The following is a 15563-nucleotide window of genomic DNA, read 5'->3' on the forward strand; positions in this document are numbered from 1 at the left end:
CACAAGGGAGAGAGTAGAAACAAAAGTAACAATTTTTACTAAACAAAAAAGAAAGGAAAACTGTTCACTTCTGTGTTGTTGAGCTGGTAACTGGCTTTCCTTCAGTGCAGTTACAGCCATGGCCAGAATATGATGCTGGAGGGCTTTCCTGATGGCGGTAGGTGCTCTGGCATCTGTGGGAGCTGGTGCATAATGGCAGTCAATGCTCTGAGTGACTCCAGCTCTGGCAACTGCCATGGATGCAGGCAGGTGAACAGGGGCAGTGCCTCTAGAGGGTCAGTGTGGGTCCTGTGAGTGTGGGAAACCAGCAGGTCAGGGTGATGAGGTAGTGCCATGCAAGGAAGATGACTACAGCAACTAGGAAGCCATATAGCCGTGCCAGAGCTGCCAAAGTCGTCACTGCTGTGGGAGGTTCAGTGCGGCGTCAAGCACAGCCGGATCTGTAGCAGCACACCAACATCAGGGCTGCAGAAGCAAGGCAGAGGTTTCCTGAATCCCTGCAAGCAGCTCCTTCTCAGAAAGCCAGGCAGAAGAACTAACAGCCGCTGCGGCAGTTGACATGTGGCAGTTCCAGGTAGCAGGGAGCTGGAGAAACTTTGGCAATGGGTCCATGGCAGAGAGTGAGAGAGCTATGGCGGACACAGCTCTCCCTTTCAATCCTTCCTATTGTATCAGTTCACATGGGATCTGATCTCCCCCTGCCACCTCTGGTCCTGCAGTGGCGTATATCTTAAACCCCCAGGGGAGGTGGTGGGGAGGGAGGATGTGCTGGGTGCTCTGTGCTTTTTTCTCATTGTGGTGAGTTCCCTTGCATAGTGGCAATGGGAAAATTCAGGCAGGGACTTTAAATATACAACATTATCCACTCCAGATTTTTCCATACCAACACGCTATATCAGATTTCAACTTTTCAACTATATACATACATGCATTACTTCAACTATATGCACATTACAAATATATACTTACAGATGAAGTGTTAACAGTTTACCCAAAAATTCGGTCCCCCTGAGGTATACAACCTGTTTCTCCATTTTTCTGCATGATCCACCAAGTGCACCCTGGTCCTTCAGCTAGAGCAACCCCATGAAAGGGTTTGTCTTTGCTCGAGGCAGGACTGATCCAGACTGTTTTCCCTACCATACCTCTCAGGTACACAACGGGGACTTTATCTTCATCTGCGGTATTAAGTGACCCTGACTGGGCAGGGCCAGCTTGATTAACAGAGCATCCAGTATTGACTAACCAAGTAGCCCTTGCTAGGTGCTGATCCCTGTGTTTGAAAGTCCCTCCTCCCTATGCCTTCAAAGTAGTTTTCAACAGTCCATTACACCATTCCACCTTCCGAGTGGCTGGTGCGGGTATAGGACATGATGCACCCACTCAATACCATCTCTCTAGACCAGGAGGTAACCAGGCTATTTTTGAAAGGAGTCCCATTGTCTGACTCAATTTGCTCTGGGGTGCCATGTCACCACAGGACTTGGGTTTTTTTTCAACCCAAGACACCCTGTCACCCCAACAACTGAAATAGATTCTGTCCCCACACATTCTGGTGGCATTACAGTCTAAAGGGCAGTTAAATGCCTCCCTGACATCCGATCCCGTCAGATCTCGGAAGCTAAGCAGGGTCAGCCCCGGATTAGTACTTGGATGGGAGACCTCCTGGGAAATGCCGGGTGCTGTAGGTTCTAGTCCTGAGGACTTCACTGTCACTGTCCAAGCTCGCTCAGCCATGGCAGATGAACCTCAGGACTTAAACGGTGGGGCCAGTTCTGCGCACGCTGAGCCTCACCTAAAATCCACTGCTCAGGCTGGAAGGGCACACCCACGTGGGGGGACAGCCCTTCCCAAATCTTCGTTCGCAAAGCCGAGCCACACACACACACAGTGCATTGTGCACCAGTATCAACTAAAGCCTTGTATTGTGGATCTGATGTGCCAGGCCATTGAATCCACACTGTTCAATAGACACAGTTGTCCTGTCCCTCTACTTGGCTAAAGGCAGGGACCGTCTCATATTGGTCTTGGCAATCATGGCTTTCTTCCTGTGAATACATACAGGAGGTCCCTTCCAGTGGAGCAGACATGTTGTTGCCCCTCTAGTTCTGTCTAGGGACTCGCCCACAAGAGACTGGAGCTACATCTATGCTAGTGGAATTGCCTCTAGTAATTTTTACTTTTACCTCTTGTACCCATGCTAATTAAATGTACCTGGGTTTTCCATCCCATTTCTTCCTGTCTTCCTGATGGTCATGTAGGAAGAACCACAGGTTGATCCATATGGTACACTCCCTCTCCCTCGCTAGTTACGCCTTTTGCAGATGGTAGAGACTCTAGCTTGCACTGGAAAGTTATGGATAATTCTCTCTTTAATATCCTCTCTGAGTTTTTTTGTTTCTCTTTATCTCTAGTCAGTGCCTTGAGTCTCTTAACCAAAGCCTTTATGGTAGAGATAAGGGCCATGGACATTTGGGCACCAGAGCACGGACAGTGTTTTTGTATGTCCTCAGTTGACTCATTATATAGCCCACTGTCTCTTGGTTTTCCTTAAAATGCATTGATGCCAGGAAACTGGAGTATATGGATGGCCCCTGGTATCCAAGACTCCACCACATCTGCAATGTGCACCTGACCTGGCTGGGTTTGCTATTGGATTGCCTGTCCCTTCTGAAAAGTACCTCCAACAGTGCCATTTCTCTCAGGCCTTGAACCTTGTCCTGGGTTGAGCTGGCAAAACACCAACTGTCCAGGACAGAGAGAAAAGGGTTCCTCCTCCCCCAAACCAGCTAAGGGAAAAAAGAAGAGGGAGAGGAAAAAAACCCCTCAAACCAGGTTTATGCTGAAACTAACTAGACGTATTTATACAGAACAGAGAAAATTAAGAGAAAACCACAACATAACACACACTTACACAAGTTATGTATAACAAGAAATAATTTCCCACTTCCCAGTAAACACAAATTCTACCATTTTAACTACAAATTATTTTAGAGAAGTCAATTCTTCAGAGACAGACTTAAGCAGAGAGAAAAGCTAAGAACAAACATTTTACTTCCCTAAGATAACATGATGGTAAGCCGGTGCTCCAGGCTTGGGCCTCCCCATCCCTCCTGGGATGGCAGAGTGTCTTGCTGGGACCACAGCTGTGAAGCAACTGACTAAGCCACACCATGATGGATATGGTATGGAATACAATATTATTGGCTAGAAGAAGTCAGCTGTTAGCTAGCTCAGCCCAGCTCAAGTCAGCTGACAATTTCAGGCCTAATCTGAACTTTAAAGCCTAACTTCTTGGCCTACTTGGTTACACCCATAACAAATCTCTTCCTCCATGGTCTCCCAGGCCTGTTTATGATGATGCTCCTGTAAGCCATTCCTGTAAACAAACCTCTCTCTTGCACTTGTTGTAAGCCATGCTGTCTTGGTTTGAAATAAGCAACTGCCAACCCCCCAAGCACAGAGAGAAAAGCCTCCCTCCTAACACCAGGGAAAGGGAGGAAAAGAGAGGGGAAAGAAGAAAAAAAACCACTTCAAACTGCATTTATACTAAATATACATATATTTTTCACAGAAAGAAAGAGACAATTAGAAGAGAGTACAAATATACACTCACACAAGTCTGCAACAACAAGTTCCCCACCTCAACTTCTTAACGAACACACAAATTCTACTGTCTTAACTACACATTACTTAAGAAGAAGCTTATTCCCCAGGGAGACAAACCCAAGCAGAAAGGAGAGACCCAGAACAACACATTGTACTTTCCTGAGGTACCCTGTGAGCCAGTGGTGGGCCTGGTCCTCTCCATCCCCCCTGGGACAGCATCGTGCGTCCTCCCAAGAGGAGGGCTGAGAAGCGACTGACTTAACCACTCCCACACTGGTTCCTACTTCCCTGGAGATGATGTCATAATGTGGTATGGAATACAAAATTACTGGCTAGCAGAGGTCAGCTGTTAGCTCAGCCCAGCTCAAGTCAGCTGACAGCTTCGGCCTAGTCCAAACTCCAGAGCCCAAATTTAGGCCCACCTAGGTGAACCCATAACACATGCCCAGAGATAAAGGGGTTGTGACCCCCTCATGAATGCCTGCTTGATACCTGCATACTGAAAATCTTGCTTTGGTACCATCAAGTTGCACTCCTTCACCCATAATATCCCAAACCCAAATCAACCAGGTCAAAATGGGCTCGCTCGGCCCTCAGGTAATGTCCTCCCGCCAATGGCGGAGATTATAAAATGATAGGGATTCAGTGATTATCTCTGGGTCTGCCATCTCTGAGGGTGCTGCCTCCCCATCGCTGTCCACCAGATGAACTGATTTGGTCTTATGATTCTTCTTTTGGATCGGGGCAACTTCTATTGACTTGGACTGTTTTTCTGGGTTAGCTGCACCCTGAGTCACCATGATGTCAGGTGTTTTACTCTCTTCCTTTTTCTCCTGGAGGTGCTGCACCATACTGAGCAGTTTTCAATAGGCAGTGGACAAAGCACCGTGTGCAACGACAAGCTGCCCCTCCATAGATCTACCATTGCATCTCTCCCTCACAGATTTCATTACTTCATGAAGTCTTGGAATTGTTCAAGTATGAACTTCCATGCCATTTGAGAAGAATAATATTCCAAGAACTTACCCATGTCCTCCACCAGCCCATGCCACTTGAAGCTTTCTACCCCTGGACCAGGCTTCTGGACATGTTCTTGAAGGATCCTGGATCTAGCCTCATACATAAGATAGGCTATAATGACGCAAACTTACAGATTTAGCACAAAGAGCAAGATATCTCTGGCATTTAGAGAGAATTTGAACTTCCCAAAAGCTGTTGTAGCAGACTTGAAGGGAAAAGGGGTGAAGGTTTGGAAAAAACCACTCTCCTGCATTTCCCCCACCAGGCTGGATGCCATTATCACTGAATTCCTAGAGGTAAAAGCTTAGGCTAGGGCAGAAAGAAAATCTTGAAAACATATTCCAAATGAGACCAATAGGCATTGAATTCACAGCTTTATGAATCCAGATTATGAACTCCACAATAGCCACAGCTATCCTGGTTTGAGGACCCAGGTCAAGAAAATTCCTTAGGAACAGCATACACTTCTGCATGAATATGTACCAAAAGAACATGAATAAATTGAATACCATGATGCCTATTGGGTTCTATGTCCAATATACAAATAAATTGCTCAGAACTGTTATTCTGTCTCTACTTTTCCTTTTGAGCCACACATTGGGCGCCAATTGTTGTCTTCCATTAAAGACAGTATTTCCAGGGAAGCCAGACCTTAGATGGCATAAAGAGCCCCTTTTTCCTGGACATAATGTGAATTTGAAAATCAATTTAGACTCACAAGGGAGGAAGTAGAAACAAAAGCAACAATTTTTGCTAAAAGCAAAAGAAACAAAAGGCAAAACCAAAAATGAAACACCAAATACGCAATAACAAAGAAAGAATATCACCCAGAAAAAACCACTTTGTCCAAATCTGTGTTGTTGAGCTGGTAACTGGCTTTCCTTCAGTGCTGTTACAGCCACAGACAGAATATGGCACTGGTGGGGTTTCCCAGCAGTGGCAGGTGCTCCGGCATCTGTGGGAGCTGGTGCATGGTGGCTGTGGGTAAGTGCTGTGCAGAGGGTCCTGTGAGTGTAGGAAACCATCAGGTCAGAACAGTGAGGCAGTGCTGAGCAAGGCAGATGGCTACAGCAAGTAGGAAGTGGCAGAGCCATGCCAGAGCTGCAGAAATCATGGCATGCCAGATCTGTGGCAGCACAATGACATCGGGGCTGCAGAAAGTTGGGCAGAGGTTTTCTGAATCCCTGCAGTCAGCTCCTTGTCAGAATGCCAGGCAGGAGAACAAAAAGCTGCCACAGTGTTCAACACGTGGTGGTTCCAGGCAGCAGGGAGCTGGAGAAACTTCTGCAATGGGCCCGTGCCAGAGAGCGAGAGCTATGGTGGACACAGCTCTCCCTTTTAATCCTTCCTGTTCTTGTATCCATTCTTGTGAGATCTGGTCTGCCCTGCCATCCCTGGTCCCACGGTGGCACATCCCAGGGGGACATGGTGAGGGGAGCATGTACTGAGTGCTCTCTGCTTTTTTCTTGTTGGTGAGTGCCCTCACATAGGGGCAGTGGGAAAATTCAAGCAGGGACTTCAAATGCATAATAACTCTGAAAAAATTCTTCCTTGGAAGACTCAGTTCAAAATGTAAGTTATCTGCATGAGACTAGCAGAAATAAAATTTTTAAATTTCAATGAAATCTTGTATAATATCCCCCAGATGTAATTTCTTTCAGGCCTTACTCTAATTTTTACAGTTTGGGTTTTTTAAAGTTTTCAGATTCCTTTAGACAATATTTGCCAGGTTTGCCATCCCCAAATTAATGATAACAATATATAAAAATCTAGATAAGATGGCACCTTGCAATTTTAATACAAAGTCTTCCAGAATTTCTTCAAAATATCTCTGACATATGTGAGAATTGAGAGAAAATTGATTATCACTCTTCAAATGCTTTAAATAAAACATATTCTGGCAGTTCAGGATAAGTTCACTTTGGCATGGCTCATGAAACTTGACAGACAGTTTCACAAATGCATTATTTATATCAATGTGGAAAAATAGTAAAGCTGTCCTGAAAAATTATGTGTTGATTCTCTAAATGTTATGTTATCACTAAGCCTTTTAGAGCAGATGTTATCTTTGGAAAGTCTTTAGAGAATTCATCTGTTCAACAACCTAGCTTGTATTTTCATTCAAGAATGTTGCTGCCAGAGAGTACTACTGGATGCAGTACATTCAGACAACTGCCAAGCCAAAGAAAGTGTAAATAATAATGTTCTATAAAAAATTGCCTGTATATGTCCTCTGCTTCTGAACTCTTGAAGCCTTGCAGAGGTTAATGAAGAAAAAGTAAAGTATGAATAGCTTGAACTGTTTTCTTGCATGGATGAATGACATTTTCTGTGGGAATCTGGTTCAAACAACTAATTTAAAAATTTTATTTCCCTCCATGGCACTAGTGACTTGCCACTCCTCTGAGGTGGGGAGCATACACTCAGCAATGGCACTACTTTGAGTTGAATACATTGTGGGGATTTGTTTATTTGAATTTGTTATTATTTAGTATTTAAAAGAAAAAAGTTAAACCATTCACCATGTTTAAAATACTCCTAGGAGGTTTTATAATTAAAATTATCCTAAGTTAAAATTTTGAGTAGAGAATACTGTTCATTGCACTTTACATATGTTTCATAAGTGACCCATATGTTCAGCTGTTCCAGCCTGGTTTGAAACACATCTGGTTTTGTTATCCTTCCTGTTTCGTTAAAGTCAAAATAGTTTTCCATATGAAGAATAGAAAAAACTTTTTAGTTACTAAAAGCTACCTTGTGGAATTCTTAAGTAAAGGTAGTATATATTTCTTATAAAGGAAAACATTGTTTTTCTTTAAAATAACAAAACCAGATTACCTTTAGATTTCAGTTAACAAATCCTACAACAGAATTACTAGTTTATGATGGCAAAATAAAAGGAGTTCCACTGAAGTACAGAAGTTTTTTTCTTTTTTCCTTCACTCTCTACAATTCTTTGTCTTGTCAGAGATGATAAGTAATTCCTGGATTTGCTGTAGCTCTTTATTTTAGCAAAGAGTGTTCAAGCTTCAGATTTTCCAAACAAGAAACTTTTGGTCCTTTTTTTCAGGCTCTCACGCAAAAAGTATATTTTGATTTTATTTTTTTTTAGTAGTCAGTGTTCATTTTCATGATTACTCAATTTAGAGTCTTTAAAAGTTTCACACTTTTTGTGGTGTTCTTAAAAAGTTGAATTGAAAAATTTCTTTATCCTTTTGTTTTATGTCAAAACCCATGAGGTTTGACACAGACCCAGAAGGACAAGAGAAAATGATCCCAGAGGAGGTGATTCCCATAAGATGCAGGTGATCCTCATCAGTGTGAACTGTTTTAGGAAGATGATTTTCTTTCACATTTTCTCAGTTATCAAACAATATATCTCCTCTATCAGTCATTGTTCTCTCTTTTTTTTTAATTAGTTCAGGAATACAACCTTATACAAATCCTGATTAAACATATTTAAATCCCATTGAATTTCATTAGAAGAGTTAAGATACATTCTTAATCTGAATGCATTTATACATGATCTTTTAGTAGATTAGGCCTATATTTATGAACTCCTGTATTTAAAAATGAGACCAACACTTATGCTATCTATTGCTTCTCTACTGACCACAGTAACCACTTATTATGCACTTTTCATTATGCTCTTTCATCCTCTGTGAAAATACTAAACAACACTGGGCTAAACACTAAATTCTGTGAAATATAGTGGAAATAACTTTTTTAAATGTTAGCAGCACTCTCAGTGTGAGACTCATAGTCCTTTTGACAATGGAAATTGTTCACTAAGAACTCCTCAAAATACCAAAAGGATTCAATTTATGCCTGAAAACATTTTCTCTTTACAGAGCTCTTGTTTGCTTTAGTCAGGTCATGTGTATCTTTGTTTCCTACATTCAAATGTGTCTTTTTACATTTAAATTTACTTTTAGAGACACTGTCTGTTAACTTAATGACGATTCAGTCTATGCCAGGCTACTAAAATAAAGTTCCAGGATCTGTAATATTAAGGATTACATCCTTTTTATATTTTAATGAAAGTACATGTTATACAGCTCACCATTTCTGTATGATTACAATTTTTGTTGAGAGATCAGTATTTTGATTAATATTTCATACAAACCAAGAATTTTCAGGTTTCTGTGATTCCAAAATACAGTTCTAATTCATTAACACATAATAAGGAGACAATGTATGATATTGCTTTTTCTTTGCTACCACGAGTTTCATGCCAGTAGATGCCATCCCTGGTACAAAGCAACAAGGAAACAATAGGCTTCAATCATTTTAAATTCAAACTCCTGAATGAGCCCCAGATCTAACATTGAAGTCCTGCTGCAGGCAATACAGAGATGTCTCTAGAGGTCAGTCCAGACTGCAATCTCTTAGCGTTCATTGACTGTAAAATCAACATGGGTAGGAAAGCATCCTAATTGAAGTGTCTCAGTGACTTCAGTAAATCCAGGCAGTTGGAGGATTTCCTTCTTCCCTGTGGACTGTTGCTGCAGAAAGACACTGTTGTCTTCACAGTCTAGTGGACAGGACAGTCCTAGGGTACTTGTTTTAATAATTTCTGTAGATTTTTGATCTGTCTAAAATGACTTTTTCTTACTGATTTTTGATATTTATATGGCTTGTTTTTATTTGCATAACTAGTCCTGTTTAAGAGGTTGGATTTGCTTTGGTTTAGTGTCAAGAACCTAATGTTTTTCCTTTATCTTCCTGCAGTCCATTCAAAATATATCCAGATCACAAAAGCACAATATGTTTTTAAATGTCTTTAGTCTGTCATTAGCCATATATTATCAATTTATATTTTCATATTCTGTAAATTCTCTGGGCATCTGCTTTCCCAACAACATCTGAACCGTCTAGTTCTGGTAGCAGCTTTGAGGTCAGCTACAGGGAACATCTTTGTTATTAGAATTCTCCAGTATATCAGCTGGCTGATGACAGTCTGGGTTGTTAGTTTATCTTTTACCTTCAGTACTGGTTGGTTTTTTTTTCCTGAGAAATGTTTATACAAAATACATCTGTTCCAATCTAAGCAGATTACTGTTGGATATTAGATCACCATATTAACATTTTTTGCTGCTGTTTATCATTTGTTAGAAAGGCTTATTCAACAGAAGAAATTAAGAGATGCAGGACAGTGTGAAGGGATGTAGCCTGTTTAGCAATAACAAAACTGGCTTTTTTGAGTTAGGGCTTCATTTTGTGTGAAAAGTAATTTTCCTAGATTCTGCAGTTTTTCAGTAGCTGCTTTATGAAAACATCTGCTTAAAAATAATTTTATTTCAGCCATTTCCAGCGTTTCTGCTCTCTTTTACTGCTCCCACTGGCCTGACTGCAAGATTTTAGATAAATACAAATGCTTACAGTAACAGAAACTTAATTCCTTATGATAAATCTCAGAGAATCAAACTATTTTTGAATAGATATTTATATGTGCTTTTCTTTCACATTGCCTTAGTCTCTCAAGTTGCTTTAATTAGACCCTGTTAGATTAGTTCTCCATGATCCAGATTTTGGGAAGTGATTAGCTGGGAATTTAAGAGTGTTCAGTAATTCTGAATGTTGGAGTTTTTATTATCCAATTTGCATTATAGGTGCATTTTTAAAACCTTATGGGAAACAGGGGATTTTCTGAAGATGTAGATATGGCTTCTGTATACAAATGGAAATGCCAGTTTCTGTGCAGAAAAGGTTGTTAAACACTGGAATGGACTACTGAGGGAGGTGGTGGAGTCACCATCCCTGGAGGTGTTCAAGAAACAACTGGACGTGGTACTTAGTGCCATGGTCTAGGTGGAGTTCAGTCAAAGGTTGGACCCAATGTTTTCAGAGTTCTTTTCCAACCTAAATGATCATGTGATTGTCTGATTCTGTAAATGGATCAACCTGACACTTGCAGTGTAACAATGCCTAGCTTCTGGAGGAAAGAAATGTCCATAGAGAAAAAAATTCTTCCATCACTTTTAAACATTCACTTTTTCTGCAGAAAATAAATTGGAATGGGTATTGCTAATTTGGGGACATTTTAGTTAGGTTGGGAAAAAAGGAGAATTTTAAATTTCTTTTTCTTATTTACTGTTATTGCTAAGGTATTCTTCATTAAAAATAAATAAAAAAGTGTAAGAGATAAATTTCTAAATTTAAGCATTCTGAAAGCTAAAGCATTCTGTTCTGCACCTCTCAGCAGTAAGAACCACAGAAACCAAGACCAAGAGTCTTTAATTTGGCAAGTTGACATATATAAGTATTTAAAAACACAGAAAGCCAGGTCGTGTACTTAAAGCTGTCACTGAACATATGGTTCTCATATTTACTGGCCTAAGGTGATTAAACCTTCCCAGGATTTCAGACCTTTGTTTTTAAAAATGACCCAGGAATAAAAAAAACAATGGACCATTGTGTTATTGCACAAAAAAATGTTACCTATATTGTGCAAGATGACCTTGGCAGTTATTAAACAAAGGAGGATAGCAGAAACCTTTCACATATTGCTTCCAAGAGAAACTAAAGTTTTTATGACACTCAGGAAAACTTTAAGCAACACATTACTTTAAGAAAAAATTTCTCTGACCAAAACTAGTTCTTTCTCCCTTCAGAGTGTGACGTTTTTTCTCATCATACTAAATATAGGAGTGCCTAAACGTGTTCAAAACTGCCTTCATGTGAAGCATCTTACAGACATATGTCTGTTCCTGTCTAAAAGAGCTTACTTACTGAGTGGGCAATGAGATTATGTGAGAAACAGCAGAACACAGAGAAAGAATGAACAATATGCAGATGACACTAAATTGGGGGGGAGTTTTGATCAGCTGGAAGGCAGGAGGGCTCTGCAGAGGGACCTGGACAGACTGGAGAGATGGGCGGATTCCAATGGGATGTTCAATAAGGCCAAGTGTCGGGTCCTGCACTTTGGCCACAACAACCCCATGCAGTGCTACAGGCTGGGCACAGAGTGGCTGTAAAGCAGCCAGGCAGAAAGGGACCTGGGAGTCTGGATTGACAGGAAGCTCAACATGAGCCAGCAGTGTGCTCAGGTGGCCAAGAAGGTCAATGGCATCCTGGCCAGTATCGGGAACAGTGTAGCCAACAGGTCCAGGGAAGTGATTCTTCCCCTGTACTTGGCACGAGTGAGGCCACACCTCAAGAACTTTGTCAAGTTCTGGGCCCCTCAGTTCAGGAAGCCTGTTGAACTGCTGGAGCAAGTCCAGAGAAGAGTGATGAGAGTGGTGAAGGAACTTGAACACAAGCTTTATGAGGAGAGGCTAAGGGAAATGGGGTTGCTCAGCCTGGAGAAAAGGAGGCTCAGGGGAGACCTCATCACTCTACAACTACCTGAAAGGAGGTTGTAGGTGGGGGTTAGTCTCTTCTCCGAGCCAACTATCAGTATGACAAGAGGGCATGGGCTTAAGATCTGCCAGGGAGGCTTAGGTTGGATGTTATGAGAAAATCTTTACAGAGAGGGTGATCAGGCATTGGAATGGGCTGGAGGAATGGGCTGGAATGGGGTGGAGGATTCTCCATCACTGGTGGGCTTTAAGACAAGGCTAGATGATCTAGTAACCATGGTGCTAGTGGATCAAGGGTTGGACTTGGTGATCTCAGAGGTCTTTTCCAACCCAGCTGATTTTATAATTCTATGATTCTCTATATTGACAGCAAATACCATCAAGTTCTTTGGTGGTGCTGTTATTATAGCAGAAAGGTAATGCATTTTTTAAAGATTGGGAAAAAATTTAAGGAAAGAAAAGGGAAGGAGAATTGGGGATAACTTGTGTTCAAGAATTACCTGTAGGTATTGGTTTTTGAAGTGAAAAACAATCAGTACTTTTTTTTTCCTTTTTTTTTAGTATTCATCCTTTTTGTTTTTGGTTTTTTCCTTGTCCTAAGTGATATTAAGCCATGGGCAAGCTTAAGTTTTTCCTAACAGGGAAATTGTAATGATCCAGTACAGTTAAAAGTAGTCCAAGATACATATTTTTGTATAATCAGCAACTTCACATTTGTTTCTCAAGTTTTTCACTTCAGCGGTGTTTAGAAGCTTGTTTATTGACTTGAAATTTTGTAATAATTGTCCAATAATTTGTGTTAAAACTTTAATCATTCAATCCGAAATTCAGAAAAGTTGTTTTTAAATATAGTTATTGACTTACTGAATTAAGTTTTTAGTGCAAATTAAGAGAAACATTATGGAAAACTACTCCTTCCCATGTTCAGTTGTTTTCATGCCTCATTCTGCTGATACCACTTAGCTGGGATATGTCCATGGCATCCTGTATTTCAGCTCTCCCTTCTGTTTTAGCAGTTGATCATGCTGTTGATTCCTGCTTCAGCTTGGCCCATTATGACTTTAGCTTTAAAGCTTCTGTGAACAGAAATGAAAACTTCTATTTTCTCATTGTCTCCTCTCCAAAGGGCTGTTGCTCTTTTGCTTTGTTTTCTTTTTTAAATGGGACTCTTTCCAAATACTCACAGTGGTTGGAAGGCTACATAAAGTGAACTGAAGGAAAGACATACTTACTTCATCCTGTCAAAATGTCCTTTTAGGATATTAGGAGAAGATTTCTGTCACAGATTATTCTCAGGATTGAGATCTTCACTCTGCGGTGGAAAGAGTTTTAGGGACTAGTGATGCCTTCCAGTTCCTCAACTTTGACAGTAGGGTTGGTCAACTTATAAAGTGTGTCTGCAAATATTCTCCAGGATTTAATTAAAATTCCCTTTCAGAGGCCAAAACAGCAAATAATAATGCCTGGGATAGATGAGGAAGCCAAAGGGTGGTTTAGCTGTAATTTTTTTATTTCACATGCAACCACCCCCTTGGAAAAACAGAAAATAATTTAAAGCGAAGAGCATGGAAATTTCAGAAGTGAAAATAATAGTTAAAGTAGCACTAGATAGGTTGGTGAAAATAGTGTTTTTCTTCCTTTGTTTCACATTAAGAAACTGGTCTATGAATAATCAATTAGTCTTCATCCAGCTGGCTTAGATGTTGTAACACTGAGACATATTCATTTGCCATCAACTGATTGCAGAGGGATCAGACTGAATGTATGACTTGCCTTTACCATTTCAGAAGACACTGTAAAACCATTTTAATATTATAACCACTGAAATATACTGTAGTATATAATGTGTAATTTCTTGTTTAATTTCAGACTGTAGAACTAGAGGACAGTTTAATGCATTTTCATATCATTTTCGTGGAAGACGTTCTCTTGACTACAGCTTTCAGGAGGACAAGCCCCTGAAGAAAATGAAAATGTCCAAAACAGTGAGGTGAGATTTTTTTTAAGAAGTGTAAAACCCCAACTGTTTTCAAGATGGAAAGAAACTGAATGATTTCTTTCTAAGTGCATACCGTATTTTTCCAGTGCCTGCTTTCTCAACTTTATGATTGATGTATTTAATCCTGCCACTTCTGCATATCTGCTAACAATAATCCGCTTTTTTTCAAGCTCAAATTTGTGTAAGTTTCTTGGTGAAAGACATTGTGTAGTGCTTTTGTTATTCCTGTGCTTTTCATGAAAGAACTCAGTAATGAAGCATAATTTGGGGATTTGAAATCCCTCATTCCTTCTGTGCCAGCAGTAACCAAACTAAGTTATTTCCTTTTTTAAGCTGCTAGTTCCTCCTATGTAAATAGGAGGAAACCAAGCCTTGATTACACTGGCATAAAAATTTGTGATAATGGTAAGGATGGCTTCTGGTACTAAAATACTCAGAGCAGGAATGGAGAACAGTAGTACTACAAACAATATTGTTTATAACTCCCAAATCCTCAAAATACTGTAGCAAGGAAGTAAATCACAGTGTCAGGCACAAATTGTCAGCTGCACAGAGACCCTGCCCTTTCCAGGGAATCAAAGCTTGCCTGTGAATTAGTGACATGAAATGAGTTCTGCTCAGACCATTTCAAGCATTTCTTGTGAAGATCCTTCATGATGAGCAAATTTCCGACTCTTGAATTACAGCTTTTTCTATTAGCATGCTTCCTTTTAGCAAATAAAATTATGTATTTGACTGATGATGATGATGACCAGGTAGAGTCTACCTACTCTGGCAAGTAATGCATCTAGACAGCTGCACAGGCATTATATTGCAGTAATTTCAAATACTTATGCAGGTGTTATAGCACTTGAAGAAAGATCACCATTACATTTCACTTAACTGATAGGAGTCTGTCCTGAAATAACAGAGTCTTTAGACAAGAGAAGACAGCAGCTAGGTATAAGCTGGCCTAAAGATTATATGAAAAGAAAGGTTCCTTTGAAGTAATCCTTGAAGAAGGATGTTTGTCTACTTTTTAATTATGCTAGTTCCATAGTTCTAAAACTCTAAAGGGGTTAAATTGAATAAAAATGAAACAAAAAACCAAACACATATCTGGGCAGCTGCTTGTTTTCATTAGCGTGCTGTTTGACCGTGCTTCAGAAATCTACAACAGTCGAATTACTAACTAGGAATACAAAATAGTAATTTTACAATACTTTATTTGTAGCATAAGAGCAGTCCTGCGGTGTAAAGGAGAGCACTCTGGACTCTGAATTCCAAGGTCATGAGTTCAAGTCTCAGTGGGGACCGTCCTGTGGCAGTTCAATGCCTCCCTGCCATCCCATCCCATCAGATCTCGGATGCCAAGCAGGGTCAGCCCTGGTTAGTACCGGGTGCTGTGACAGTCCCAAGGACTTCACTGTCACTGTCCAAGCTCACTCGGCAGTGGCAAATGGACCCTTAGGACTTAAACGGTGGGGCCAGTTCTGTGCACGCTGTGCCTCACCTAAAACATCCACTGCGCAGGCTTGAAGGACACATCCACGTTGGGAGAGCCCTTCCCAAATCTTCATTTGCGAAGTTTGGCCAAACATACATACATTTGTAGCATAAGTAAAGCTAAAGCAACCTCAGTCGTTTAACAT

General features: G+C 40.6%; 1 protein-coding gene across 2 annotated transcripts in view; it reads left to right on the forward strand.

Moving 5' to 3' along the window:
• Positions 1–15563, forward strand: part of PXDN (peroxidasin) — a 94713-nt gene that overhangs the window by 73391 nt on the left and 5759 nt on the right. For both annotated transcript variants that reach the window (XM_071548412.1, XM_071548413.1), the window contains one exon: positions 13803–13923. In XM_071548412.1, coding sequence (XP_071404513.1) covers positions 13803–13923 — 121 coding nt within the window. The remainder of the gene's footprint in view (positions 1–13802; positions 13924–15563) is intronic.

Source organism: Pithys albifrons, chromosome 2 (genome assembly GCF_047495875.1).
Source record: "Pithys albifrons albifrons isolate INPA30051 chromosome 2, PitAlb_v1, whole genome shotgun sequence".
NCBI lineage: Eukaryota > Metazoa > Chordata > Aves > Passeriformes > Thamnophilidae > Pithys > Pithys albifrons.